The sequence below is a fragment of the Aspergillus pseudonomiae genome (genome assembly GCF_009193645.1).
Source record: "Aspergillus pseudonomiae strain CBS 119388 unplaced genomic scaffold BDV37scaffold_127, whole genome shotgun sequence".
NCBI lineage: Eukaryota > Fungi > Ascomycota > Eurotiomycetes > Eurotiales > Aspergillaceae > Aspergillus > Aspergillus pseudonomiae.
The window spans coordinates 68297-95006 of record NW_022476119.1 but is presented as its reverse complement, the minus strand read 5'-3'; the positions used below and the strand labels follow the sequence as shown (position 1 = coordinate 95006).

Here is a 26710-nt window from a genome sequence, read left to right as displayed (position 1 = left end):
AAAAAAAAAAAAAAAAACCAAAAAGCAAAAGAAAAAGACCAGATGAGGGGAAATGAGCCAAAAGAGAAAGAGTGGAAGTACGAAGGAAGCAAAATCAAAGTTGAGAGCAGACACGAGGTAAGGCAGTGGCTGGAGAGAGCATTGGGCCTGACGACTTGTGACTAGGCTCGAGGCGGCTCTGCCTGGCGGAATAGTGGGCGATATACCGGGATTATACATGGCCCGGCGTCATCCTTGTAAGATACCGTAACCTCTCAATACTTGGGGATGGGTCGCCAGGCACCAAAAGAGGCGCAGCATTGATTATTTTGTCGGAATGTCTCTCGGCATGGCATACAGATTACAGATCTATTGAAGAAGTCCGATCAGATCGAATTGCTCGGTGCGTAATTAATCGCCATACATCCGTCACATTACCGTAATTTGGGTATTAGCTTAGATGTGGAGTAGTACTAATAGCGTACTTTGAGGCGCATGGTGCAACGCATACCAATACTAGTACTAACTACCCTAGTACTTGAGGACTGGTGACAGTGCTGGGTTATTCATTCGGATTGAGTTTCGATTTTTGAAAAGCTCTGTCCACATAAAGTAGACACAAAGGAGGGCAGGCCACGACCGAAGGAGCACAGCCATAGAAACTGACCCGAGGATAAGGTATGGGACCTCCGGATATGTGTCTAAAATGACTAACTAATCTACCGATGTATGTACATACATACATTCATACATTAAGGATGCGTAGTTTATCTGCTTAAACTATTTACCTCCAAGAAAAGGGACACCATAGAACTTTCAATCAGTCCAAAGTCTCATTAATCTTCCGTCCCTTCAGAGTTAAATGAGGGAGTGAGGCTATGTTTTGTCATGCTGAAAGCCTGAAACCCTCGTCATTGTGGCTGGCCACAGACGCGGAGAAGCTGACGGTTTTGGCCACTCACAGTCAGTTTTCTAGAATATTGTGGGAACCCTTGGGTGGCTGTACACTCCCACCGCCTGCCCGACACGGCTCAAAATACCGCTGATTGGACCGGTACGCTATGGATCCCTGCAGCCTCTCAGGCGCCTGTTGCTGCCGTGGCCAGAGGGGTCACATTGAATCTGTAAAGAACCACTGGTCGATCCCTCGCACCAGGGGCCCTGATTGGTAGGAATCATGGTCCGCTCCATCATGGATCCATCCTGTAGACACTGATCCATAAGATTCGAACTTTTTTCCCAGTTGGGGTTTTTTCTGTCTTTCTTTCTTTCTTTTTTAAACAGTAACCGATGACCCGGAGATCTGATTTGGAAGCTTTTCAGAATTACAATTCAATATGGGCGTACCCGTCTCTATATATCAAAACTAAATTGCCCCTTATCGATTTGCGTTAGTACTAGTTAATTACTTGTGTGCCTGCCATGTGGTGCGTATCTTTTGAGGCCCTTTCATTCTATATCCAATTCCAACTTCAATTTCTATCTTTCTCTTCTTCTTCTTTTGGCTCTGATTTCTATTAAAAGCTCCCCCACCACTCAGGATCTGCAGACTACTAGATTATGTGCCTACTACTGATAACATGCTTAAGCCTTAAGGGGGTGTACCCCATGCTTCGGCGTACTCCGAAATCACATGTGGCGTAAATATATGCATACTAAAACACTCTACCTTTACATTATATTGTGGAGAGACTCCAAATGCGACAGCTCCAGCTCAACCTAGGGACAATGGTAATCCCCAGCTTCATTGATGGACCCAACTACGTATTAATTGCAGCTTGACTGCCAGACCCTGATAGTGGACGAAAACACTATTAAAGCTCGAAGCGAGAATCATTTGGCCTCTAGCTTGGGTCTACTGTAAATCCTTGAAATTGTCATATATCACCTCAAGCTTTTCTCGGAAAAACTAATTGGTCCTGTGACTCGACATGATCAGTACTACTAGGTATAATGACAGCACTGCCAATTCCAAAACCTCTGTTTACTTAATTTTTTTTTTTTTTTTTCAGTCTATATTGCGGAGTGGGTCCTGTGCAATAAACACCGCTAGCTAGAAGAGAACCACTATAATTATCTATTGTATGAATCGTGATATTCTTGTTCATCTCAAACTGAACTGTCAATGGTGTGGTCTAGGCTTCCTAGGTGAGCGCGGTATTCGCTAGGCGGTAGTAGCCAACCTCTCTTCAGGGCGAGATGAGATTGTATTATGATGGCTATGCTTCGTTCCCCTGAATTGTCAAGGCGGAACAGATAGTATGTAAGAGAGACGGCGTAGAGTCGCAAGCAGCTGATTGACGTCGGCATAGAGAACATATCGATATTCACTCACTTGCATTCGATAGGAACTCCATCCTTGCAAAAAACCAGTGTTTTCACTCCTAACCGTACTTTCTCCCGTGATAACAAAAATTCTTGTGTCCTCCTACCTAGCCTTTTGGACCTGTTCAAGATCGCGTAGCCTTGGTGGAAGCATAATCTAACTTGATAGTGTGAGTCTCCAGTAAAGTTGAGCTCCTTTTAGTTATGTTATCATTCTGACCGAGAGCGCAAGCTGCCTCAACAAATAGCACACTGCCTTTCAAACAGTCAGATATCGGTGGCATGACCTCAGTGAATAGCACAAGGCCCTGGCGCTCAAAACAGTGTCATTGGCCTCGTGTCTGTTGCATCACTGATGCTTTAAGTCCTCGGGCAGTACTGCAGTGCGGCGGAGAGAGACTACTCCTGGAGTTTCCCTGGGTTGGGTCACTATTGATAGAGAACTCCGCATTCCACTGGAAAGGACAGAACTCAGCGCCATTGCTGGTTGTTGCCGCAGTGGATATAGAACTGATAATCCCATGAAGTTCGCTTACAAGGTCATACATGGGGCAAATGTCTCTTATTGCCTCTGCTACCATGACGGCAGACATAATGGGCCATGGTAAGCATGTACAAGACCTACAACGAGGGGAGGATCCTGGCTGTAACTACGGGATGGAAAGCGTTCAGATGAAGCAACACAAGATAGCCCTTTGCTTTTATCACTCTCAGCATTGGATTCCAATGAGTCCATCCAGGTATTTGTACCCTCAGTTAACGCACTTTACAGGGGCGGGGACAATGAATTCTTCAGGGTTATATGAAACATCAACAGACACCTTCCATAATCCATTTCAAGTAAGATATCCATGCAAGCAAGTGGTATCATTGTCATCATTATTATGATATAATATCCAGAAGATCAGTTATGGCTATTATACCCATTGAATTATACTAGTGGTGATTGTGAGACTGTTATTGCGGAGCGCGAAGCGCTCTGCCATTGTTCTACGCAGTATAGGCGCTTAAATTAGTCCAACATTTAGGTGTTCCCCCTCCGCCGCAGCCAAAGTAAAAACAAATTAAAAGTAAAAACCATGAAGAAGAAGAAGAGGAGGAGGAGGAGGAGGAGGAGAGAAGAGAAATTGACATATGCAGACCTGATCCCAGCGGTTCTGTAGGACTCCTGGTTGGCTGAGCTGGAGAGACGATCAGCATTGGCGCCAGAATAAGACGCTAACAGGTGATGCTCATTCGCTTCACGGGTGACCACGCCTGCATGAATCCACTTCTGTGAGTTGACTGGAGTCATCTCTTCAACCCCCTCCCCCACTGTGATAAGCTGGGCGGTTATGCTCGAGTGATGAGATCGCCATCCACTCATTGTATTGCTCGGCTTTGTCTCGCTCCTCCTTGCTCGCTGTGCTACTTTGACTCTCCCCCAATCACCTTTCCAACATGGCTTGCTCAACAAATTCCGGGCGCTTAGTACTCTATTCACACAGCAGATGTGATTCCATTCAACATGGTCCTTTCCCCCCCTCCCCCCCGCTGGTAGACCAGCGGCCAGCCCAAAGCCCATCAGTAGCATTCAAATGGGTAATGCCTCGCGCAATTGACTTGATCAGTTTCTTTTCCTACCCTCAACATCTCATACCTCTGGATCTTGTTTGGCCCAAGTAGCGCTGGCTTCGCATGCTTTGCTCAAGCAAATCGTCGGCAGGAAAGTCGATTGGTAAAACTCCTCAGGATATTAAATCGGTAAGCTATTGTCGTACCATTCGAATCACACAATATACAACTGACCAAGCCCCTCAAGATCGATACTGTGAGACACAGTCGAATCATTTGCTCAATTTTTTCAGTAGGGTACAGCCTCCTAATAGTGTTTCCCTCCCCTGTATTATGAACACCGACCATAAAGCTCTTTCGTCCTTTACTATAACTGAGTATTCAACACTAACTCTCTTGTCTCCCCCAGAGTACTTGGAGCTGTCCTTCTGAGCGTCCTTCTTTCGCTGCTTACTACTGCAAAATACTGGAAGAGAAGGGGCTGCGAGAGCTGGCTCTCTGCACACCTGAGCTTGTATCAGTTAGCTTACTAGCAAGCTTCGTTCTACATACTGTTTATCGACGCTTGTGTCGAATGACAGCCAGACAAACCAACCTTTGAATTACGGAGTGACTCAGACAAATATATAATTCGCGGGCGCGGCTCTCATTCAATGGCACCTACACAACAACCAATTGTAGAGGAGCGAAGCTCTTCGGACACTACGGCCACGTCAATAAAAAGCCCTCGGACGGCTCGCTTTGTGGAAGCAACGACGGTGCAATCCCCCACTGGCCCTGCTGACACCAGGCGGTCACCATTCGCAGACCCTCCCGGTCAGTCCCGGACACCCCCTGATGTGTCCGACGTTGGCTTTGGATATGTTGCTGCCAATGATCCAGTGCAGCATGCATCCCATCACCAGCTGCCAGCTTCACCGCTCAAAAGTGCTCTAAAGGTCCCCGGAACACCTGGGCGCACACTAAATCCACTCAGCCCAACTTTTCGTGAAGAGTTTTATGTGGAGAAGGAAGAGAAGTCTGCAGAGAAGGAGAATGCTAGAGATCTGGTGAGTGGAGTGGAGGTGAAACAGTCTTCTACCTAAGTGCTCATACTAATTCGATTCTAGCGAATCAAACTCCGCGTCCGGGTGGCTAAGATGTTCTTGCGTTTCGTGAATTTTGGCTGCAGTCTGATAGTGGTCACAATCTTAGCATTGACTCTGTTCGTCTTCCATTCCACTAAATCACTGCCTTCTAGGGGGGGGTTCCCTGCCTGGGCCAATGGCACCAATCCGTGGACTCAATATTTGCTCCTTTCCGTGGCATGCGTCTCGTTGTTTGCTTGCCTTATCGTATTTTGGGGCTATTGGAAGGGCGGCCACAAGCGTGCCGAAAAGCTCACTGTTTACTATCAAACAATTGCAGTGTGCTTCTTCATGTTCAGCCTTGTCATGTGGATTGTCGCAGCGGCGCTTTACCAGAATGAAAAAGCCAATGGAAACAGCCAGGACCTTTGGGGTTGGTCCTGTAAGAAGAACACAAGGGAAACATTATTTCACAACGATATTGACTATGCCCTCCTTTGTCGGTTGCAGGTGAGTCTTGCCAGTTGCTGGCTTTTAGTATTTCTCTAGTGCCATTACTGATGTTATAGGACTGGGGCTTGGTGTGCGCTATTATTGAAGTTGTCCTCGAGGTTCTAGTCATCCTTATCTATGCGGTTGTGTTCTATCGGTTCTGGACCAAGAGGCGCCTTATGAAGTCAATGGACCGTCGTGACAAGGCTAGATCTGATCTGTACCTTGCCCAGCTCCGCCTTCAGTCAGCGCCCAATACACCTGGATTTCCGCTCGCCCAAAAGACGCCTATAATATCTACAGCTGTTCCACAAGATCCCTATTCAATGGCCGAGAACGGCGAATCATGCTCTACCCAGTTTGCCACCCCCCGTTCTCCAACAAAACCCCAGCCGACCTTCCAGTTGCAAGCACCTCCAATCCGTGTACAACAAGCGACTCCTAAGACAGAACAGAGGGAGTTCTTTGGCCCTAGTTCCGTTCCCACGACTCTTGGGCCGGCATCAAATGTCAACCAACACATGACTGCTGCGCCTGGCGAACGGACCTACGATGCTGTGCCTATTCCAATGGCATATTCAAGTCCAATGTCGCCCACGTTCCCTCATGCCTCCCATAAATGATTTCCACATTTAAATAGCACTAATCAATGGTTGAAATGTGTATATGCGCCTGCGCACGAAGCCTTGAAATGCGGAGACTGACGCATTGTATTTATTCTCGATGATAATCTTATCCCCCGCTCCCTTGTTTCAGATGGCTGCGTGGTATTGGTTTTTTCTTTCTCTTTCTTTCTTCGAAAGTTCCGACTGCTTTCGTATATTCTCTCATTCAACGAAATAGTACGTGTTCATCTGCCACTATATAGCTAGCGTACTATATGCGTCTGCGTCTATCCTCCACATTGATATGAATCAAAGGAACAATATTGTGATACCTGTTAAACGAGTGTACTAGGATATTAGGAGACTCCTGCTTTGTCCGTATATCCCGAAGGTTGCACAGAAGCATAGGCCCAACAAAAGTAGTATAGTAGGACATTCACCAAACTAAAGTAGATACAAGAAAGTCAGAGAAGTATAGGAAGGAAAAGAACCAAACGGCGAATGTGCTCCCTCCATGATTGTGATTAACCAGTGTAAACAAATCAATATCAGACTATTCAAATAGAGCAAAAACCACAAATACCACCCTGTATAAAGTACGAGCCCCAACTCCTTTGTAACATAAACTCGAGCATTGACCCTGAGCCATACCTCGTGCCTCATGAACATCCTATAAATCTGTAACAGGAAACTGTGTGTAAATTTAATATAAACAGACGTCAGTCTCATCATATAGCCCCCTCTTCAAGAACCGCATTGGCATCCTTTATGACAAAGATGTCTTCCAGCCTGCCTTCACCAAGACTACTAGAACCATCATCATTCTGCAGCATGAGACCCTGTTCATTGGCTAAATGAAGCAGACAAATGAACCCGAACGAGGTACTGATGTCACGTAACGTTTCTGGAGGGTAGACAGATTTGAGTGAATTCATGATCTGCGTAAACCGGAGTTGACCATTTTCCTGCTGCATCTCGTTCACAGGTGTGGGTGTCGGAGGATCATCGATCTCATTCTCAGTGGGTTGTTCTCGATGGCTTTCCTGGGAGGAATCGAAACTTGTTGATGCGATTAAGCGTTCACCCATACCCTTCCACATCTCCACTTTAAGTCGTCGAACATCAACCTTCTTGGCCACCCGTGCATATGCAACGTAATCGGGGCGTGCTCTCCGACCACCTTGTGTTACTAGTTGTGACCCGAATCCTCCAGCTCCGCTCTGTAACGCCGAACCAGGTGTGGCGCCCACCATGTTCAGGAGCGCTGTAAGCCCCGAAGCACCCCCAGCGTCCCCTACTGGGTTTCCTGGCTGTCCATCGGATGGTGGAGAGAGCATCTCTCTAGCATCAGCAAAGGGTAGGTTATCGTCGTCGTCATCACCCAAGCCAAGGCCGTTGGGGAACGCAAGACCATCATCATCTGCGAAAAAATTTGCATCATATGCGCCGGGGGCACCTTCTCCATCAGAAGCTGCATTATTCTCTGGCTTATGGTTTGCCCAGAATGCTTCATCCATTTCTCCATTTCCTGCTGTCCGGTCTTCCCTGCGTTGGTTGAATTGCCGAGTACCCACCAGTCTTCTCGAGCCCATCCTGGCTTTGGGTTTGAGAAAGAGGCGAAGCAACTGTCGCGAATTGAAGTGTTTATCATCTGGAAGAAGATTACGGCCCTTTGTCTTCCATTGTGTTTTGGGCAAGGATATGGTGGAGTTGGAGCTTGCTGGGGTATACAACAACTCAGCAACGGACGATTCGAAAGGCGCAGAAAAGTCAATTTCAAAGGGCTCTTTTTCCTTCCGTTGCTTTGGGGCAGCGGTAGCAGTATTCGCCGCAGCATGCTCTTTGATCCTGCGAATTTTCCAGTGTTCGGGGCCTGCCCAGTTCTTTTGTAGGGCATTATCGAAGTAGCTGAGGATATTTTCATGGTCCTGCTTGTTAGGCTGATGAGTAAGAGAAATGGCATATGCATCGTCATTGTCTATCTCTTCACCATCCTGAATCTCATCGTTGTCCCGATCGACACGGTGAACTTTAAGCATGGGCTCCAAAGCAGCTTCACGAGCCCATGCTTCACCACCATCACCGAATCCGGTGTCTCCACCAAGATCAAAGCCCGCCAACGTTGCATCGTCATCATCAAAGCCAACAGCATTATCGTCATCGAGCATGATTCCAGATGCGTCATTCGGATTGTGTCCTTCCTCATGACCTTTATCATTACGCCAGTCCTCGGGGGCCTTGAGAAATGGTATATCCAACGACCCGCTCGGGTCGCCAAGATCAAAGTTTTTCAGCGATGGGCAGATATCCTGCATTTCAAGATGTTCCAAATCTGGGAAAAACTGGTTCGCCAAGGACGTTATGTCAACCTCCACGTTATCTTCGAATATATCGTCTGACGATTGCCTTGGAGGTGGCGACGAAGATCCTGGGCGTTGAGGATCCTCTGACCCTTGGCGCATATCATCTACATCTTTCAAGCTCTCTTCTGTGGCGTCATCACTGCTGTCGAAAACTATTCGCCCTTGCCCATCAATTGCCAAATGATTCAATAGTAGGCCTTTCGCGCCGCCTTCGTCAAAATCCGCTGAGGCCTTTTTGAATAGTGGGTCGACAGAAAATTCAAGCTCGAACTTCTTCAGTTGGAGTGAAGCAAATGAGGGTGCAAGTGTAGCCTCATGAGATCGTTGCGCCTTCAAGGGATATGTTAGTTATTTTGTACCACTTGACTGGATCGCATGAACTGTTATACCTTCCGCCGGGACTTTCTTCCCATCCCTTCCTCTCCTTCGTCCTCATCCTCGGCACCATCATCTACATCTGTCTCATGGGGCTTTCTATCGCGACTATCGGCCAAGCCACTCAGAAGTTTGCCGGTCTCCGTCGCAACACTGTCGACTCTGCTCGTATAAATTTTGACGCACCCATCGAGCGTACAGCTAGCTTTTTGAAAGTTCACACCGTCGCCCTCCTTTAGCAAGGACATGTCATGGAAGTAGTCAATAAGGGCAAAATTCCATGAATTATTTGCGTTGATCTTGTTGTCAGTCGCCATCTTCATCCATTCCTCAAAGTTGGCTAAGATAGGTACACGCTTCATCGGGGTTACCGCTCTCCGACCGTCGACATCGCTCTCGCGGCCTCTGTGTCCCGATCCACGCGGTGTGACCGGGCTCATGCTGGATCCACGCTCATGGCCAGTGTATCTTCGAGGAGGCATAGGCGTCTTGACAGCGGCTTTGATCTGGTCCATCTGGCGGTCATGACGAGCCTGCCGGGCTTCCATACGAGCCGCCTTTTCGCCCATGTCATCGTTGAGCGGGATTCTTAGTTTATCAGCTTCCATTGTTCGTAAAGTAGTATAGACAGATCAGGCTTTCCAAACGCACTTAATAGGTGAGTTCTTATGGGGGGTAGAAGCACCACCACCACCAGAGCGGCGGTGCTTAGGATTCGCTACGCGGGGCATTGTGAGACCTCTCAGGAGTACAGGATAATATCCAATGGATCACAGAAGATGGAGGTAAGAAGAGTGAAAGTAGGAAAAGAAAATTAAGTGACAATACAGCAGCCACAGATTAAGATACTCATTCTCTGCAGACGATTAGCTGTGGCGTACCGAATGCTGTCGCGATGTTGCTAAATACAGCGGAGTTTCCCTCTTTGGCCGACAGAGACCAAACAAGAGTCAACAAAAACATACACCATACCAGAGCAACCATGAGTGCAGGTCCTTGTCTAGCTTCTTTAGGCGGATGGTCAGGTCACATGATATGTCATCACTGCCTTGAAATGCACGTGATAGCGATAACAGTTCGAGTGGTGCTTTTCTTTTCTTTTCAATCTTGTTGTACTTGGCTTTCTTTCAATATAATTATGCTCTCGCTTTATTGTGGTGCCTTTGTCGTTCCTTTTTCACACTCACCCGACTACTGTCAACTCCTTGTAGTATTACGTAGGTAGGCTTGATAAGGCGCCTAGCCTCAACCAAACTTCAAGAAGCGGCCACCTGCGAGCCACTGTCTCCGCCTAAGCTCAAGGCTGACATCAATGAGTGGCTGGTGACTTGCCGCGTGGAGTCCCCTCTTCAATCTACACTAATTCAATCACTGATAGCTACATAACCATATGCACGTCCGTCCCCCTTGCGGTCATGTTAGCCATCGCCGAGATTTCGACGTTTTAAACCACTACCTTGTCTTTCTGCCAAGCTGCAACTTTTCACGTCCCTGCCCATGATGCTGTCGTGTCTTACACTATGTCTGAAATACTCTATCCAGTCTTGAGCCGCCCATCAGGTCGGCGTTATTCTGTTCGACCTTTCTACTGGACTCTCATGGTGATCACGACCTTGGCAGTTCTTAGCTGGACTCTTGGATCATATGAAGATGAAGGCATTACGTTTCCTGTCAAACGTTTTCTTCCAGGAGGGGGTTCCGACAGGCAGGGTATCTTCAAGAGAGGCGCTGATCTAGAGGTATCACAAATAGTTGCTTTCATTATCCATAAGAATTCATGAGGATGACTTGCTAAGATGTTCATTTTCTGTTCCAGTGCCGCATGGTTCGTAAAGCACACGACAAGTGCTCTTATGTTCGCACGAATTGCCCTGACCATGAAGATGGCCTGTTTTCGTATCTCCAATTCTACTATTGCTCTCTCGCAGGTGCCAAGCCAGTCGCATTCACCATCCTTATCCTATGGCTTTCACTGCTGTTTAGCACGATCGGGATTGCCGCCAGTGATTTCCTATGTATTGACTTGAGCACTTTAGCCGGTGCACTTGGTTTGAGCGAAAGCTTGGCCGGGGTCACGTTTCTTGCGTTTGGAAACGGAAGTCCGGATGTCTTTTCTACCTTCGCCGCCATGAAATCTAACAGCGGTAGCTTGGCCATTGGGGAGCTGCTTGGAGCTGCGAGCTTTATCACGTCGGTCGTTGCAGGGTCTATGGCGCTGGTCCGCCCGTTCAAAGTTGCTCGAAGAAGCTTTGTTCGTGATGTCGGGTATTTCATCGTGGCTGTGAGCTTCAGCATGTTATTGTTAGCAGATGGCCACCTCCATGCGTGGGAATCTGCCGCAATGGTCACTCTATATTGCTTTTATGTCGTCCTAGTCGTAACCTGGCACTGGTACTTTGTGCGTCGCCGTCGTGTCTATGAGAGGGATATAGCTGCGCGATCACACTTCCATATCCCTGAAAACCAAGAACTGGAGATCGAGGAAGCCGAAGACGATGATCCTGGGGTCATCTCTGAATCCACAAGTCTTCTTCATGGTGTTTCAGTGCAAGATTTTGACGCCTTAGAGAGAGGCGGAGAGGCCCCTTGGAAAGATGGAGATGATGACGAAACCCGCAACCGGTATCTAGCAGAAATACGGGAAAATATGCACGTGTATCGTCCCTCTGAACACAGGCGTAATACTTTAAACCCAATCAGACCCAGTCTGGTCGGTGCGCTGGAGTTTCAATCCGTTGTTTCTTCTCTTCAGCGGTCGCGAAGTACCCATCAGAACGTCCCGATTACCCTCCAGCGGTACACCGATGGTTACGATAGGGCTCATGTGGCATTACCAGAACGCGATAATATCTCTGTTGCTTCACACCCATGGGTCAGTAGGCCTTCTGCAGCAAGCCATCTGTCGCCTAACAGCGGAACGAGTTCAACTCGAACTCGAGCTGTGTCCGCCGATGATGCCACAGGTCTGAAGTTAGACACTAGCGTGTTCGATTCTGGTGCAAAGCGACCGCACGTTGCTATCACCCGACCCTCGGTCGATGATCCATCTACATTTGTTCAGACCCAGACCCGTCAAACGGATAAGACTGCCGAGTCAGAACTATCGCCATCATCGTCCGGACAAGCATGGCGAAGTCCCAGTCCAGAGGGAAGTGCGCGTCCGCGGACTCCACAATTACTTGCACCCCCTGGTACTTTCCACCCTCCAAACTACCAGGCTGAAACACCCGAACCAAGATCTCCTCTTGAGATTTCCCCACGAGGGACACCATTCGCCTCTGAGTCCGTTGATGTTCCAGTGGAAAGCCCTTGCAGTCCATTTCCCCCCTTCCTTGATACATCTAATCCGGCGCACTCCAGGGCACCTAGTATACGCCTACCACCTGTTTCTAGCCCCACGGAGGAGCTGCAGGTGCATGACAGCATTTATGACACTGGGTGCCCTCGAACTTCATCCCAGATGCTGTGGTTGTTTCCTTTCACTTCCGTTCTTTTACCATCTATCATTCGAACACTCTTCCCTACTCTGGTCGGGTGGAAGACGAAGAGTTTCTGGGAAAGGATACTAGGGGTGATTGCAGCTCCTAGTGTGCTGCTACTGACGATTACTGTCCCTGTTATTGAGCCGGCACAACCCGAAACCAGCGCAGACCCTGTAACAGTCCTAGTGACTTCAGCAGATGGAGGAGACTCGGGAGTACCTGCAGTGAGGTTACCGGAGGATAGCCCTCTTGTTCAACCTGTTGATCATGGATCCACTGCCGAGCAAGCTGCAGGCCATACAGGCAAAAGTCAATCAAGGCAGGGGCGGCAACGTTGGGACTCAGAGTTGCCCGCCATTCAATCACAGCCAGATCCTTCGGCATTGCCTCCAAAGGAATGCTGTCAGTGGCTAGTTTGGATACAAATATTCACCGGCCCTTTTTTTGTTGCCTTGATTGCCTGGACGGCCCTTGATTCTGGCCTAGACATCCGCAATCTCTTACTACCGTTCCTCTTATCACTACTCTTTTCGCTGGTATGCATCACTGGCCTTATCACAAGTTCACGACATGGTAATTCTTGGCAATTTCCAACTGCATGGCGTCCTTTGCTAGCTTTTCTGGGTTTCATTGTTGCTATATGCTGGATTGCGACTATAGCTACCGAGGTCGTCAGTCTCCTCAAGACCCTAGGAGTGATCTTGAACATCAGTGACTCACTCCTTGGACTGACCGTTTTTGCTGTTGGAAACTCGTTGGGCGATCTTGTTGCTGATATCACCGTTGCTCGCCTAGGCTACCCAGTTATGGCGTTGAGTGCCTGCTTTGGCGGACCTATGTTGAATATTCTTCTAGGAATTGGCCTAGGTGGCCTATACATGACTCTTCATGCAAAAGCAGAAACGGTAGCCACGGACGGAGTTCCGTATGAGATCACTATATCCAAGGTACTCATCATCAGTGGCGCCACATTGCTATCTACACTAGTAGGGCTACTGGTAGTAGTCCCGTTGAACAAATGGAAAATGGACCGAAAAATCGGCTGGGGTTTAGTGATTCTATGGTGCATCAGTACCCTGACAAATGTCATTGCAGAAGTTTTAGCTTAAGCCCTCGTGTCATGGAGGTTTCTGCTGGTGCATCACCGTCAGCAGGGAGGAATTTTTGTACTGTTATAGTTCTTTAACAGTTCCTTAATAGTTCCTATTATGTATAGTGACTGGCTCTGAACACATTATCTGATTTAACATGCTATCCATCAAATTCCTTTCTAAGAAAAATAAAACTCGAACCAAGGCTGTCGCATGCCCCTTATCTATGATTTTACTAAGGTAAAACACAGTATATTGATTTATCAGTAATGGATTAAAACAAACGAAGCGACTAGACATGGTGACTATAGCTTTCTACCCAGTTAAACTCTGGCAAACTGAATCCACTGACAACCCCTTGCTAATCGAGAACTCGCCCTGCAACAGAGCTAAGACTTCGGTCATTTGTCTGAACTTTCCTGAGTCCTTTACCAGCTTGAATCGAGGCTAGTAGGGCGCTTCGGTCAGATGTTCCTGCCGGTGCAGCTGGAGGAGCGGGTGGAGGAGGGGCCAGGGGCGCCATGTGAGGTACAGGCGGGGGCGGTGGTGGGGGGGCAGCATCTGGAGAACCGGAGCTGAGCGCTGTCGAGGGAACCGGTGCTACCATTGGTGGGGGTGGTGGTGGTGGTGGTGGTGGTGGGGGAGCAGCAGAGGGAATAGACAAAGTTCCATCTGTCTCGGGTGCTGCAGGAGCGGCTACTGGAGTACCTGGCGTAGGAGTAGATGGTTTCGAAGGAGATTTGTCGTCCATAGCACTCAAAGGCCGCGGTGGAGCCATAGTACCGAACAGGATGCTTGCGAGCTGCTTCGCACTTCCACCGCCAGGCCGCCCATCGTCATCATCATCAGATGATGAGTCGAAGTCTGATCCTGCTGCAGACCAATCGTCATCCGTCTCAGGGCGTGCACGGGACACACGTTCTATCGGACCCGCTGTTGTGAATGCAGGCTTCGCGTTCTCTTGCTGCTGTGCAAGCCGGTGGAAAGGGTTAGTTGACTGAACGTCGGCCTTGGGGGAAGTTACAGGGACACCAAGAGCGGGTTGTGATGTGGCAACTTGGCTCTCGGTGGGCAGACTGATCTTCTTGAAATAAGGGTTCTTCGATTCAGTCTCTAGAGGGAGGTGGGCTAATCCGGTGCGTTCGCTGGTTGGAGAACTCGTAGCACTGGCCGGTCCGTCCGACTCTGGTCCAGGAACGGGAGGGACTGGAGCCGAGGGGGCAACAGGCACTGCAATGTCAACTCCAGGAAGAATTTGACTCTGCGCAGGGGTGCTATGCTGGGGAGTGATATTCTCTGGACCTTCTTCATCTGAGGAGCTTTCCTCATCTAGGGCTTCCAGCTCCAATTGAAGCTGCCTTTCCCGTTCTTTAGCCATTTCAAGCTCCGCACGTTGAGCAGTAAGCTTGGCTTCCTGCTCTTTCGCTAATCGGTCTGCTTCTTCTTTCCGCCGCTTCGCTTCCTGTTTTTTAATTTTGCCTTGCTGCACCTGTTCTTGGAGTGCTTGGAGGCGGGCTTCTTGTGCCTCCCTCTCTCTCTCGAACTCCTCTTCACGTTTCCTAGCATCATCTCTAGAATCCTTTGTCAGCGATTGAAAAAATTCAAGACAAAAACTTAACTATAGTCACATACTCAAGGCGTCTCCTCTCCCCTTGTGCCTCTTCTTCTTCGCGGATTGTTTGTGCCCGGGCAGCCTGTTCTACTCTTGCCAATTCTTCTGCAGCCTTTTTAGCCTCCGCCTGTCCCGCGCTGTCAGTACGGCCACGTCTCGAAGGTGGTGCCGGCGGGGGTTTCTTGGACGTCGGTTTAACAGGTTGCGCCATTGAACCACCCTGCTCTTCGGCCAGTCGACGCTGTCTTTCTTGCTCGCGTCTAGTATCTTCTTCCTCCGCTTGCTTCAACCGTTCCTCGCGCTCCTTTTTTTCGCGTTCCTGACGCTGAAGGAGGGTTTCTGCAGTGTTATTGTGAGGCTTGAGACCAGCAGCTGCCATTCGTTCAGCAATGCGCTTCTGCGCACGTTCCCTTGCAGCGGTAACACGATCCTCGTGGGTAGAACCAGGCAATGAGCCCGTGGAGCCAGTGGACGGGGGGGGAGAAGGCCGGGTAGCGGGCGCTTCATCGTATCGTGGACGCTCGCGCTCCTCACGCATGGATCGCGATACCCTAGACCGTTGTTAGTACCATAAGAGGGTATTCGATGTCTTGTTGAACAATGAAACTGGAGTATTTTGGAAGCAACTTACTCCTCTTTCCGAATGTATGCGGTTCGGCTGTTACGCTTTAGGTCGTAAATAAAGTCTCGAATCACATCCTCTACCCCCAAAGCATCTTCCCACCGCCGCCTTTCATGCTCGCGCGTGGAATTTTCACTCGCATCCTTCAGAGTATCCTCGAGACTTCGAGCAAAGTCTTTTACACTGTCCTCCACATCACGAGTCATGGCATCATTCTTTTCTCTATCTGCCTTAATTTTGGCGCTTTCGACTTCAACTCGTCGAGTTGCGGCACCATCATCATTTTGAGAGGACGGGATCGGCCTACCGGCAAGCTCGGCTGCACGAGCTTGCATTCTAGCGCGAGCACGAGCCTTGATACGATCCGCCTCTGTCACAGCACCTCCTGGACCAGTTCCCACGACATTCGACGCACTATTAGGGTGATCCTTTGCGTCCTTCAGGCGGAAAAGCTCGAGTTTAGCCTCAGCAATATCACGCTCAACCCGTCGAACATCTGAAGCTACTTGAGGAACTTGGTCCTCATAAGATTGCAGCTGACGGCGTAGGGACCTTCGCTCGGCACCGTTGTCAAGGTTGCGGAAGGCCGCATCCGGGTGTGTGTCAATGTCATCCTGAACACGCCGGATTCGATCCATAAGGCTCTCTGCTTCCCGACGATCTCTACGGTCCAGAGCCTCTTCTTCTTCGGCGCGATTCTCGTCCTGAAAGTCGACTGCTTCCAACATGATTTGTGTCTCGCGTATCTTCTTCCTCAGCTGCCCAACGGACAACTCCTCTTCAGATGCTTGCGAAGCAGCAGGTGACGGCGTCCTACCATTGTTTCCAACACGGCGACGGGCGCTAGAACGATACCCAGCAGCAGCTTCGTCATTATTCTTAAACAAAGTGGCGTCTTTGCGGCCCAACCCGGGAGACACTCCACTACCACCACGGAATGAGTGATCTTTGAGATAACTTACACCCGTTTTTTGCGGTTGTAGAAAGGCACCGGACGCTTTTCGACTTTCCGCATCTTGAGAGAGCATCGATTTGATTGTGCCTATCGAGTCATTGAGATTCCTTGTTGATGGTGGCACTAGCTCCGGTGGGAGGCGATTCGGAACCGGATATCCATTCAGCTTCCTGTATATTAGATGCATCGCCACAGCGAATTCATCCATGTTGAGCCGGCCTCTGTTGTGGGGATCCGCCAGTGTCCAGATACGCTCGAGATCTTTACGATCCAGCCCACTTTGCCCCATGATTTCGATAGCAGTATCACCGCCAATGAAGCCCTTATGAAATCCATCCCATGCCCGAAAGAGATCATCATAGATCTTTTTCTCCTCTTTGGTGATCGCCCACGGAATGTGAGCATTTCCGGAAAGACCAGCGGCTGAATATCCACCCTCACGGCCCGGTTGGGGCATTAGTTGCTGTTTAAGGGCTTCTATATTGGGCAATCCAGATGACGGAGCATTGACAAAGCCCCACTGGCCGGGAGCTCCAGTAGGCTGGGCGATCAAACCAGAAACCCCACCGGTTTGTGCGGGACTGAGGTTGGGCCCGAGGCTCGTGGGTATCGGCGGCACCGGGGGACGGGGTCCACTATAGCCTGTAGGCTGGGGATTAGACATCAGTCCTGTTGGTTGAGCTTGTAGAAACTGTTGCTGGGACTGCCCGGGGAAGGCCGTGGCTTGCGGAAGTAGAATTGAGCTTTGGCCAGCAAAAGAAGCCTGAGTAGATTGAATGCCAGTCGGCTGAGTGTGAAATCCCGTTGGCTGCGCTGCGAGCTGCGTGAGAAGCTGAGAATTGGTCGGCTGTTGAGGTTGCGGTTGCTGAGGAGCTGGAGGAGCAGATTTGTTCTCCAGTAACGGCGCATCGAAGTTTGGAACATTCGTGGGGATAGCCGTCTCTGGCTGCGTGTCAGGGACCTGAAAGGAAATGATATCTACCATACTAGAAACTTCATTCTTTATCTTCTCGGGGAGCGCATCTGGCAGCTCTCTGCCTGTAATCCGTATGTTGCACAGATACATAGCCAAAGCAAACTCCGGAAAAAACAGCTGGCCCGACTTTGTGGTGTCTGACAAGACCCATATCTTCGACAGATCACTTCCTGGAAGCCTTGACCGCAGAAGTAGGTCTTTGGCCTTTTCTCCACTCATCGTCTGACTCTCTCCGACTGCTGATTTAAACAGCTGTTCGAATTTAGCCTGGTCTTGTGCTGTTATAAACGAGAGTCGGATGCTGGGAATTTTGCTCCCTGGAGTTTTGGGGGGCGGGGGCGGAGCAGCACCAGCGTTATCCCTGAAGGAGTCCGCTATCGCGGATGATGTCTGAGGGGCCAGCCGGACCGGTAAGCCAGTACTCGAAGGGACTTGGAGCTGCGGGGCTTGACTTTGCATGGGGTATCCCGTGAACTGGGGCGGCTGAGCGGAGGTCTGGAAGCCAGGTTGCTGCTGCGGTTGTGGAAAACTTGTGAATTGTGGTTGCAACAGCCCTGGCGAGAACCCTGTGGGTTGAGGCTGCAGATGAGAGCCTCCGAATCCAGACAATTGGGAACCATATCCGGTAGGTTGGGGTGCAAGACCTTGATGCTGTTGTTGCTGCTGGGGTGTTTGCTGCCCGTTGGGGGTTTGAGAATATGAAGGCTGCTGCATGAAAGGTGGTTGTCCCGGGCGAGCGCTGTTGGCGCCGCCCATGAAGGAATTCGACGAAGAGTACATTCCTAACACGGCTCTTGCATTGAATAAGCAATCAAACAATCACATAAGAAAGAAAAAGTGGTAGGCCACAGATTGATAATAAAAGGATAGAGAGACCGAACAAACGAAACAATAGAAGCCGCCAGACAGGTAGCGATGGAAGGTCAGGAGCTGCCAGGTGACGACGGCTGCAGTCAGGGACGCGGAGCGCCTGCGCTAATCCTAATTTGATAGTGGGCCGCGATTACTAGGTTGGACCAACTCCGCAGTTACCTAAACTAAACCAACATATCAGGAACAAAACAGGTACAGGCGTCTACTAGTACTTAATATTAAGATAACTAATCATTTTACTCTGCCGATCATGCAATAGAGTATCGAGCAAACACAACAGTCCTCGCGGTATGCTGGATCAATTATCGCTGGCGAAAACCACAACTCGCATACCATATCACTATCGTAGATAATATACAAATCCCCAGGAATATGCCAAGAGCTAGCTTCGTTGATTATAGGTGCCAAGAAACAAACACACAGGAAGTGAAATAAAATTAAAAAGAAGACAGCAAAAGAGAATAGACATAACCGAGCACACGCATAACCAGCTGCGTAAATTCGAAGCAAAGGTTTCAACCAGCTCGCTTTAGTTTCGGCAATCACCTAGGCTCCATCTTGTACACTATCCTGTTGCTGCTGAGTGGCTCCCACCATCTTGCGGAGTTCATATTCCTTAGTGAATTCGCGTGACAAGATTCCCAGGTCTCGAACGAGTTCGTGGCACGCAGAAATGACGGCTTCCTTGGGGGTAATCTCACCGTCGGTCTGTACACGGAGTTCGAACTTTGGCACAAGCGGATGAGGAACCTAAAGTTTGCATGTCAGTCATATTCGTCGATTTTCTATGACAGAGAGACAAGGGGGGATAGAGGTCAATGCAACTAGCAGATTACGGAAGTTCTACCTTGTACGCAGCAAAGAGCACGTGGGAGCTTTGGAGAAGGCGGGAGCGAATTAGGTTTCCAAGAGTATGATCTTCCTTATTGAAAGTGAAGATGGCAGAGGATGGGATACCTAAAACCGAACTTGAGTGTCTGCTAGCATATTAGACCTGTAACGGGGATGCGTACGTGTATCAATCTCCATCTCAACCTTGTTCTCGCCATTCGCAAGGACGAATGATTCATAACTATATTCAACCCATGATTAGCCAATTCTCCCAGTAAGGATTCTCAAAATAGACGCGACATCATCTGTAAGCTGGGAATAACGGCGTGATAGGTATAGCAGACCTGGGTTGCTGGTCATGTGAAACTTTGACAGTAGATTGGCAGCCGTTACGTGGAGAACTGCCGTTCGCATTTATCCAACGTGCGTAGGCCATCTCCTTGGAGAGAATATATTCTTTGCTGGAACTCATGGTCTCGGGGAGAATAGAGGGGTAGAATGGGGGTGAGAAGGGAACAGGCAGAAAGCCCCCCGGAAAGAGGTGAATGAGAGACGAATAGCAATGAACACAAGTAGATCAAACACATGCGTTAATGAAGCAGATGCCCTAGATCTACTACCACGAATGATTCAAGCCCTCATGGAACGGCCAATGACAACTGGTGGATTGAACCCTCTCCTTCCTTTTTCAGCGACCAGGAACTCATTGTTGCCTTATCTATATTGAGAAATAAAGATTCCATGGAAAACAGTCGATAAATCATACTTTATATGGGTTTTGCAAGCAGCAAGAAGAATGATGATAATAGTAACAGCAATAATAGAACTAAGAATAAAAAGAATAGTCAAAGCACTGCTTTCCTTACCGGTCAGGGGCATTCATCTTGAACCAAAAGATTGGACAACCCAGATTAGACGTTGTTTAACCCAGTATAGTTGATATTAGTACAGGGTCGGCGGTTCACAGGACCTGATGGATTCTGTATTTCTCGGTATTTTATGCTTGGATCGTTGCTTTTCTGGGGTCTGGTCGTCTTTTTCCAGGCTGAGATAAATATACCAGTAACAAATTATAGAAAGAAAATGAGCAAGCTGATAATGTCTCCGTAGGGAAATAGAGATAGGTACTCAAAGTGCTCTGGATAAGCCAATAGTATTATATTAAGGATGGAGCTTGACAACACCAGAAATTGGAGGAGAGCAGATAATAATGATGCTCTTGCAGCCCTATGTTTGCTCAGTGATACGGCATTGTCTTATCTCAATCCTTTCACCTGGAGATCCCGTGATCACACGCACGTGATTCTACACTATCCTTGTTGGGTGGTTTGCATTTGCCGCCCACAGCGCCTACTAGTATTCTCCGGACTGCTTCTGCTCTAATAATCTAGTCTTGCACACAAGTCATCTGAAAATGGACAGCTCCCCTTAGTATCTGCTTCTATGGTTGGTTTTCTAGTGTCTTCACTTGTGATATCTATATTGTCTACTCCAGAATTGGAGTTCTGATGCAGGATATGATGCTAACCCCACAAGAAGCCATTGGTGCAAAAATATTCTTAAGGCGACACTCTTCCAAATCCCACCGGTGTGGGCTTCCTCAACTGGGGCACAAATATTAAGCCACTACGTACTAGTAGTATCTACAGCTGTAGTTGAGAGATCCAAGGCACAGTCCAATGACTTGGCTCCGAAAGTACTCCGTACTCTGGAGTAAAACAAGTGCACGCTCCAACCTCGTCCCAGATAAAGATTTGGGGTCAGGCCGATATTGTATCTGAAAATGAAACCATTGCTGCTACTGCGGTTGTCGAGGCGCTACCCTGATAGTTTGGCCGTCCAGGGCTCGTCTGCAGGTCGTCACTGTCTAGCTCGATCAGCCTCAGCGTTTGCACGTGATAAATATACACATATATATATATATTGTTTACAATGTCCACCGAGTCACATCCCCATCATCGCACCGGGCGTGATTGCCGATGACTTAGGAATGATAGCCTCGTTCTGGGTCTGCTTAGACTGTCATCGGTATTTCTTGGCTTTCCCCAAAGCAAACATCACACGTTGCTCCTAGAAGATCTTAAGTGCATCCAGTAATGGTAACACTATTCGACTCAGCGTATATGACAGAGTAAGGACTATGGCAGGCTGGCCCATTCAATCGTTAGGCGAGGTATAATAAATATGAGCTATGCGACGTTTTTCTTGGGTTGGGGGGGGGGCAGGAGATTCATGACAATAAGCTCGGGTTGGTTAATCGTAGTGTCATTAAGACGTTATCTGTATAGTATGTCTTATAGAGTACCTACTAAATAGTTGGAGGTACAGGCGCTGAAAGATAGAGAACAGACTTGAGAAAGTATGGGAAGAAAGAAAGTGATCCGCCAAACGCCAACCACCTATAACATCCTGCGTTTCTCCCAGTACAAGGGGGGCGGCAAAAAGGAAAGAAAAGAAAGAAAGAAAGAAAAAGGAAAATTCTTGGGACGTATAACACCTTCATGAATAATACATTAGTTAGAAGGTGGGATGATTAGTGAAGCGCAAGGGTGTGCGACAAAAATATACTCGCGACATGACCGGCAAGAATGTATCTACTGATTCTGTCAATGTACCGCATTTAACAGGTCTCCAAAACTCGACGTCTCTTTCTTCATCTTCCAATTGTTGCGCTTTTTCTCACGTTTCTTCATCATTTCTGCCCAGCCTTCATCGTCATCATCATCTGGGCCTGCGCCATGACCCGTTGAGTTAGTGATCGCTGATTTATCGCCACTCGGGATTTGATCAGTAGGTCTGGTTTGAAGTGATCTATCTGAAGGTATAGAGAGCGTCGACTTTTGGTTCTCATCATTCCATGATTTTGACATAAAGGGAAGGGCGGCTGGTCCGGGCTCTGGCTGTAACATTGACACAGGCCTATACCGAGGCGCCAGTCCAACATTGCTGCGTTCTGATGGAGCAATGGATGGAGCATAGCCTTGCCCTGCTGGCGTGCTTGGTCGGTTACCTGCCACATTATATGGCATGGCTGGGCTATTAAGACGAGAAGAAACGTTAGGATCAAGCATACTCAGTGTTCTTTGATCGTTCCGGTAAGCAGCAGGAGCATTGTTGACTCCTCCAGCTGAGGGCATTGAGGATGGTCTCATATTCGTGTTAGCCGCCAGTATGGGCGGGGGGCCTGGCGGTGGCTCTAATTGCTGAGGTGGAACCTGTCCACTCTGCATCTGGATCATCTGCTGCATCCACTGCATCTGCATCTGCATCATACTTGACATTTGCTGAGATAACTGTATCTGTGCTTGCTCTGTAGCAGATATCCCTGACGGTGGCCCAGCCGAGCTCGGAGGATTCATGCTCATCATCGTATAGGGCCTGGGAATGCCACTAGGTGGGGTGGGTACTGTCGACGGTCCACCTTGATACTCATACATAGCTTGTGTGTTGGGGCTACCTCTTCTCATTGCTCTTGCTCTTTCCTCAGTGGCGATCACCCCTACCAATCCCCCAGGAGGCAATGCAGGCGAGGGTCCTACGGCAGCTGCTGGGCCTCCATAAACTGAAGAACCACCCCCGAAGGCCAAAGATTCCCTATTAGAAGGATTGACTAGACTTGCCCCAAAGTATGGGTCCCGTGGAAGATTTCTGGCGAAAACAGGGAGACTAGAACGATTACCGGGTTCATGATCGGCAATGGAGCTCGAGGATGATATATAAGGCTGATGAAATGAGGCTCGGAGATTGGGGATTGAGTTCGAAGGGACAAGGCGGCTAGGAGGACGATTCCTATTGGGAAAACCATGTGCTGCCAGGATCCCCAGGGGGATTTCCTCGTCTTCATCACCCTCACTGCTCTTTCCACTGCCCGATCTATGACCTGAATTCAACGGTGTGACAGTTAGGTTCGGCGTACTGTTGTTAGCCCGGTCAACCTCTGAGCGAAGCGCTGGCGCTGGGGACTCTTGGCCGGTCACCTTCATCATCTGCTGTCGGTACACCGAAAGATGGGCCTCCTGCTTCCGTCGCTGCCTTTCTACTTCGCGATTCTTCTCTGCCTCATCCTCTTCGTCAAACTCGCTCTCTGCAGAGTCTTCACTCTTAGACGCATCGCTGTTGGATCTTCTCAACTCCTGCTGTTGTCTGTAATGTTCGAATTGTGAAGGTGTCATCACTTTGTTCGACGATGCTGCTGGTGCTGGTTGCCTCTCCTCGTACTGCGCAGCCAATCTTGCATGTGCTGCTATAGAAGGATCAGGGTGGTCCTCGGCCACACCGAGCGATTTGTGTGAGACCATTGGATTAGCGTCCGAACGGCCTGAACCATCCGCAGTACTTGCATAGTTGTTGCTGAAGAGGGGAGTGTCATGCTCTGCATCGGAATCCTCATGTTCAGCAGTCAACAACACCTGCGAGCTTCTTTTATTAGTATATAGAGACTCCATGATCAACTTGGCATCTTCATCTTCAACGGGTGTAGAGGCTCGATTGCTGGTATAATGAACACTCCTTCTCAAGCCTTTATCGGGTATAGCCTGAGGTTGTTCCAGTGAACGATGAGTTGTGGTCCTCGGCATTACGCTCGACAAGGGCAAGGATCTCCGACGGTCCTCTGGCGACACAGAATGAGAATTCAGTGTTTGTTGTGATGCTGAAGTGCGGTCCTGAGGTGAATCGCCCGCCATTAGAAGCCCTTCCCCCGAGTGTCGGCTATCCCAGGAGTAGGGTGAGGGCTCGATTTCCTTCGATCGGTCCGTATTGATAGGAGTGGGACGCGGTGACTTTGCCTGCTTGCGACCTACCAGGTCTGAAGACGGGGAAAACTGCCGTTGGGGGGTTAATAACAACATACTGCATAGTCTCAGTTACGTATCATACCATATCTTCTGACCTTTCTCGAGAAGCCTCCCCTTTCCCAACTTCATCGAACATGTTGTGGAACTCGTCTTCTCCTTGACCAATCTGCAGGTCTGTGTCCAGCAGTTTCGGAGGTGTCGCTGTGCTGGTCGTGCTGGCTGTCATTGCCCGACTTCTAGAGGGACCTGGGGTGGAGGGCTGAGGAGGCGGCGTCGGTGCTGAAGCCTTGGAAAATCTGCCACCAAAAGAGAATGTTCGACCAGCTGCGCGCAATGCACCAGAAATGGGCGGAATCGGTATATCGTACAGGTTTCGAGAGTGCGATGCTGGAGTATCAGATGGATTAGGACCATCCGTTAAACGGTGCGTTGCCGAGTGAAATCTTGCTGACTTTGGACGCTCATGCAAGCCTCCACTACCATTGTTCTTGTCAGCCATCTCTTTGAAATACCTGCAGGATTGGATGGAGAGCATACGGGCTTCTCTGGCTGGGGCTATCAACCTCCGCGAAGATGTTGTCCGAATCTTCGGCAGTTGGGTAAAACCGTTGTCCGTCACTTAGTCGTTTGGCTAAGAGATTGCCCTCGCTATAGGATTTTTTATCAACAGAAGGGCGTTCAAACACTCGAAAAGATTGTGGAGGATTCTCTCCCTCTTCCAAGGCATTTCCTGACGATTTCCGCCGAGCAAAACCTTTAGGAAGTTTGATTGGCATCTGTGCTCTGGCCGAAGGTCGCGACCACTAGCGAAGTCGGAACCACTTTCAGAAATAGAATTAGCGAGCAGGACCAGCTCCGGGATCCTCGTCGGAAGATGTATGGCGGGGAAAAAAAATATAATCATAAAATGTTCTGTGTCAGTAGCGCTACTTGCTTCCCATTAACAGGGCTGCGGTGGAGGATTGTTTCTGTTTGGGCTGATTCTGGGCCTTTGCCAAAACTCTCGGATTCCGATCTTGGTGGGGCTTAGTCGAAAGAACGCCGAGGAATGAAATGACAGACAGCCAAAAGCAATGTGAAGGACAGTTAGTGGCTGTGGCGTCGAGATATTAAGGGGCCTTAGAAGAATGCTAAGAGAATGAGCGGAGAGGTCAGATGGGAAGTTTCTGGCACAACTGTCCATAGGCAATCAACGCTTGCTAAGACAGGACCCTCACATACCACCAGCGGGGCTTAAGAATGATTATTATTAGTATACGGAGTGACGAATATTTTCTGTGTGGGCTTAAAAAAAAATAATGATAATAATAAAGTAATAAGGCAAGATACAAGGTCGTTGCCGAAAGTGGGCAACGGAAGGCACGAAAAGGGTGCCAAAATTGGGGACAAAGAGAAAAATGGTTAATAGGGGAGGGTAGAAGAAAAAAAAGAAGAGGGAGAGGGAGAGCTATCAACAAGAAAATAAGACTAATAACAAAAAATACTGTAATATAAGTTGTATGCACTGAAGAGATGGATAGATAGTTGAGCAAAAGCTCTCGCTTTCCAGGCCCAAACAGTGAACACACCCATTAGGGGATGTGGAGTTGTGGAGCTGAGCGCTAGTCTCGTCACCAAATATAGCAAAAAGGTGTGACCTCAGCTCCCTCGGAGTAGACAAGAACAATGACTAGGAGAGGACTGTATCTAATCTAGAATATCGAACAAAAAGAAAACTTGGTGGGAAAACGTAATGAACCGGCGAAGAAGGATTGCTAAAGAAAGAATGGGGATTGGCAACACCTGCTACTGACTCTGTACAGTAAAAGAAGGAAAACAACATTGGAAACCTACTCCGAAGTACAGAGTATACTTTTCCACAGCCAGCCTCCATCAGGCGGTTGGGGCACTGGCCTCAGGAGAACAAGGGATTATTGAGCGAATCAGAGCCAGTACCACTTGGCATGTTCTACTAGTATAGAGCCACTCAAACTGAGACTTTCTCTTCGTCAATAAATCTCCCATGTGGATATGGTGGCCCTTGACTAGCGCTTCATAGTGCTTCCATACTCCTATCACTCTGTGCTACCCCTTCCAACAATACAAAACGTATGATCGTTTATTTAATTTTGGTCTTCTTTCACTCGATAGTAGATATCTCAATACCCGATCTTTGTATTTCCGGCTATTTAAGGTTATGCCAACGTCCAACTTGGCTTCATGGATTTCGAGGTCTTTTCTAGCTCAGTTACCCGGTCGGCCTTGTTCTGTAAAGATCTTAGTCCTTTTTTGTTGATTTCTTATGAAGAATTGGCGCTGTTGTATTTCTGCTGCTTTGTAATAACTTTTTCTTGAGTTGGCATCACTTATTCCTTGCTAAAGAAATTGAGTGTAATGTATCAAACAAAGTACGAAACAGAGCAAAAGACAATCCATCCCTATAAATTGCAGCTCCATCGTTTAAACTGTTAGGACCTTCTGATATGGCCGTATCCACCATATGCTGTTGAAGAAAGGGAGCCGGAAGAGAGGATAAGAAGGTTGATTTGGAAGCGCAAAAATGAGGAACTAGGAGTCTAGTACGCTGTACGGAGTACACACTTGACCTTTTCAGGGGCAAGCTGAGCCGCTGTGAAGCCCGATGTGGCAAAATTCAACATACTTGGGCCAGCAGAAAACTTGTTAGCTGGCTCTCGTATTTTGCTCTTTTATTTATTTAATTTTCATTTTTTT

General features: G+C 48.6%; 6 protein-coding genes across 6 annotated transcripts; 2 read left to right on the top strand and 4 right to left on the bottom strand.

Annotated features, from left to right (window-relative positions):
* The first annotated feature begins 4875 nt into the window (after nt 1–4875).
* BDV37DRAFT_36976 (uncharacterized protein) lies at nt 4876–6370 on the top strand. The gene is made up of 2 exons (XM_032090519.1): nt 4876–5435; nt 5495–6370. The coding sequence occupies exons 1-2, from the start codon at nt 4998–5000 to the stop codon at nt 6038–6040; spliced, it is 984 nt and encodes a 327-aa protein (XP_031935529.1). The 5' UTR covers nt 4876–4997; the 3' UTR covers nt 6041–6370.
* BDV37DRAFT_264013 (condensin subunit BRN1) lies at nt 6279–9682 on the bottom strand. Its single transcript, XM_032083616.1, has 3 exons — nt 9412–9682; nt 8775–9348; nt 6279–8715 (listed from the first exon to the last, which is right to left on the bottom strand). The coding sequence occupies exons 1-3, from the start codon at nt 9489–9491 to the stop codon at nt 6751–6753; spliced, it is 2619 nt and encodes an 872-aa protein (XP_031935528.1). The 5' UTR covers nt 9492–9682; the 3' UTR covers nt 6279–6750.
* A 598-nt stretch (nt 9683–10280) lies between these two features.
* On the top strand, nt 10281–13058 carry BDV37DRAFT_276328 (sodium/calcium exchanger protein; the record flags this gene model as incomplete). The annotated part of the gene is made up of 3 exons (XM_032085545.1): nt 10281–10499; nt 10577–12778; nt 13038–13058. The coding sequence occupies 3 exons, from the start codon at nt 10281–10283 to the stop codon at nt 13056–13058; spliced, it is 2442 nt and encodes an 813-aa protein (XP_031935527.1).
* A 464-nt stretch (nt 13059–13522) lies between these two features.
* On the bottom strand, nt 13523–18384 carry pan1 (actin cytoskeleton-regulatory complex protein PAN1). The gene is made up of 3 exons (XM_032090520.1): nt 15577–18384; nt 14966–15496; nt 13523–14904 (listed from the first exon to the last, which is right to left on the bottom strand). Exons 1-3 carry the CDS (start codon nt 18276–18278, stop codon nt 13695–13697), a joined length of 4443 nt encoding a protein of 1480 aa, XP_031935526.1. The 5' UTR covers nt 18279–18384; the 3' UTR covers nt 13523–13694.
* Nucleotides 18385–18605: 221 nt separating this feature from the next.
* Nucleotides 18606–20091, bottom strand: BDV37DRAFT_264009 (DNA-directed RNA polymerase II core subunit RPB11). The gene is made up of 4 exons (XM_032083615.1): nt 19547–20091; nt 19385–19443; nt 19219–19328; nt 18606–19121 (listed from the first exon to the last, which is right to left on the bottom strand). Exons 1-4 carry the CDS (start codon nt 19672–19674, stop codon nt 18918–18920), a joined length of 501 nt encoding a protein of 166 aa, XP_031935525.1. The 5' UTR covers nt 19675–20091; the 3' UTR covers nt 18606–18917.
* A 1375-nt stretch (nt 20092–21466) lies between these two features.
* BDV37DRAFT_36925 (uncharacterized protein) lies at nt 21467–24856 on the bottom strand. Its single transcript, XM_032090518.1, has 3 exons — nt 24536–24856; nt 24081–24474; nt 21467–24025 (listed from the first exon to the last, which is right to left on the bottom strand). Exons 1-3 carry the CDS (start codon nt 24772–24774, stop codon nt 21809–21811), a joined length of 2850 nt encoding a protein of 949 aa, XP_031935524.1. The 5' UTR covers nt 24775–24856; the 3' UTR covers nt 21467–21808.
* Between the last annotated feature and the right edge of the window lie 1854 nt (nt 24857–26710).

Excerpts from the sequence above, each read along its gene's own strand:
- BDV37DRAFT_264013 (XM_032083616.1), bottom strand. The coding sequence starts at position 9,491 with ATGCCCCGCGTAGCGAATCCTAAGCACCGCCGCTCTGGTGGTGGTGGT. Across the intron at positions 9,349-9,411 it reads CATAAGAACTCACCTATTAA|AATCCCGCTCAACGATGACA; the intron begins GTGCGTTTGGAA and ends TGATAAACTAAG. Across the intron at positions 8,716-8,774 it reads GAAGAAAGTCCCGGCGGAAG|GCGCAACGATCTCATGAGGC; the intron begins GTATAACAGTTC and ends TATCCCTTGAAG.
- BDV37DRAFT_36925 (XM_032090518.1), bottom strand. The coding sequence starts at position 24,774 with ATGCCAATCAAACTTCCTAAAGGTTTTGCTCGGCGGAAATCGTCAGGA. Across the intron at positions 24,475-24,535 it reads AGCCCCAGCCAGAGAAGCCC|TGGAGGCTTGCATGAGCGTC; the intron begins GTATGCTCTCCA and ends GAACAATGGTAG. Across the intron at positions 24,026-24,080 it reads GAGAAAGGTCAGAAGATATG|TTTTCCCCGTCTTCAGACCT; the intron begins GTATGATACGTA and ends CCCCAACGGCAG.
- pan1 (XM_032090520.1), bottom strand. The coding sequence starts at position 18,278 with ATGTACTCTTCGTCGAATTCCTTCATGGGCGGCGCCAACAGCGCTCGC. Across the intron at positions 15,497-15,576 it reads GCATACATTCGGAAAGAGGA|GGTATCGCGATCCATGCGTG; the intron begins GTAAGTTGCTTC and ends ACAACGGTCTAG. Across the intron at positions 14,905-14,965 it reads GGGGAGAGGAGACGCCTTGA|AGATGATGCTAGGAAACGTG; the intron begins GTATGTGACTAT and ends AAAGGATTCTAG.
- BDV37DRAFT_36976 (XM_032090519.1), top strand. The coding sequence starts at position 4,998 with ATGTTCTTGCGTTTCGTGAATTTTGGCTGCAGTCTGATAGTGGTCACA. Across the intron at positions 5,436-5,494 it reads CCCTCCTTTGTCGGTTGCAG|GACTGGGGCTTGGTGTGCGC; the intron begins GTGAGTCTTGCC and ends CTGATGTTATAG.
- BDV37DRAFT_264009 (XM_032083615.1), bottom strand. The coding sequence starts at position 19,674 with ATGAGTTCCAGCAAAGAATATATTCTCTCCAAGGAGATGGCCTACGCA. Across the intron at positions 19,329-19,384 it reads TGAGATGGAGATTGATACAC|GTATCCCATCCTCTGCCATC; the intron begins GTACGCATCCCC and ends GTTCGGTTTTAG. Across the intron at positions 19,122-19,218 it reads TGCTCTTTGCTGCGTACAAG|GTTCCTCATCCGCTTGTGCC; the intron begins GTAGAACTTCCG and ends TGCAAACTTTAG.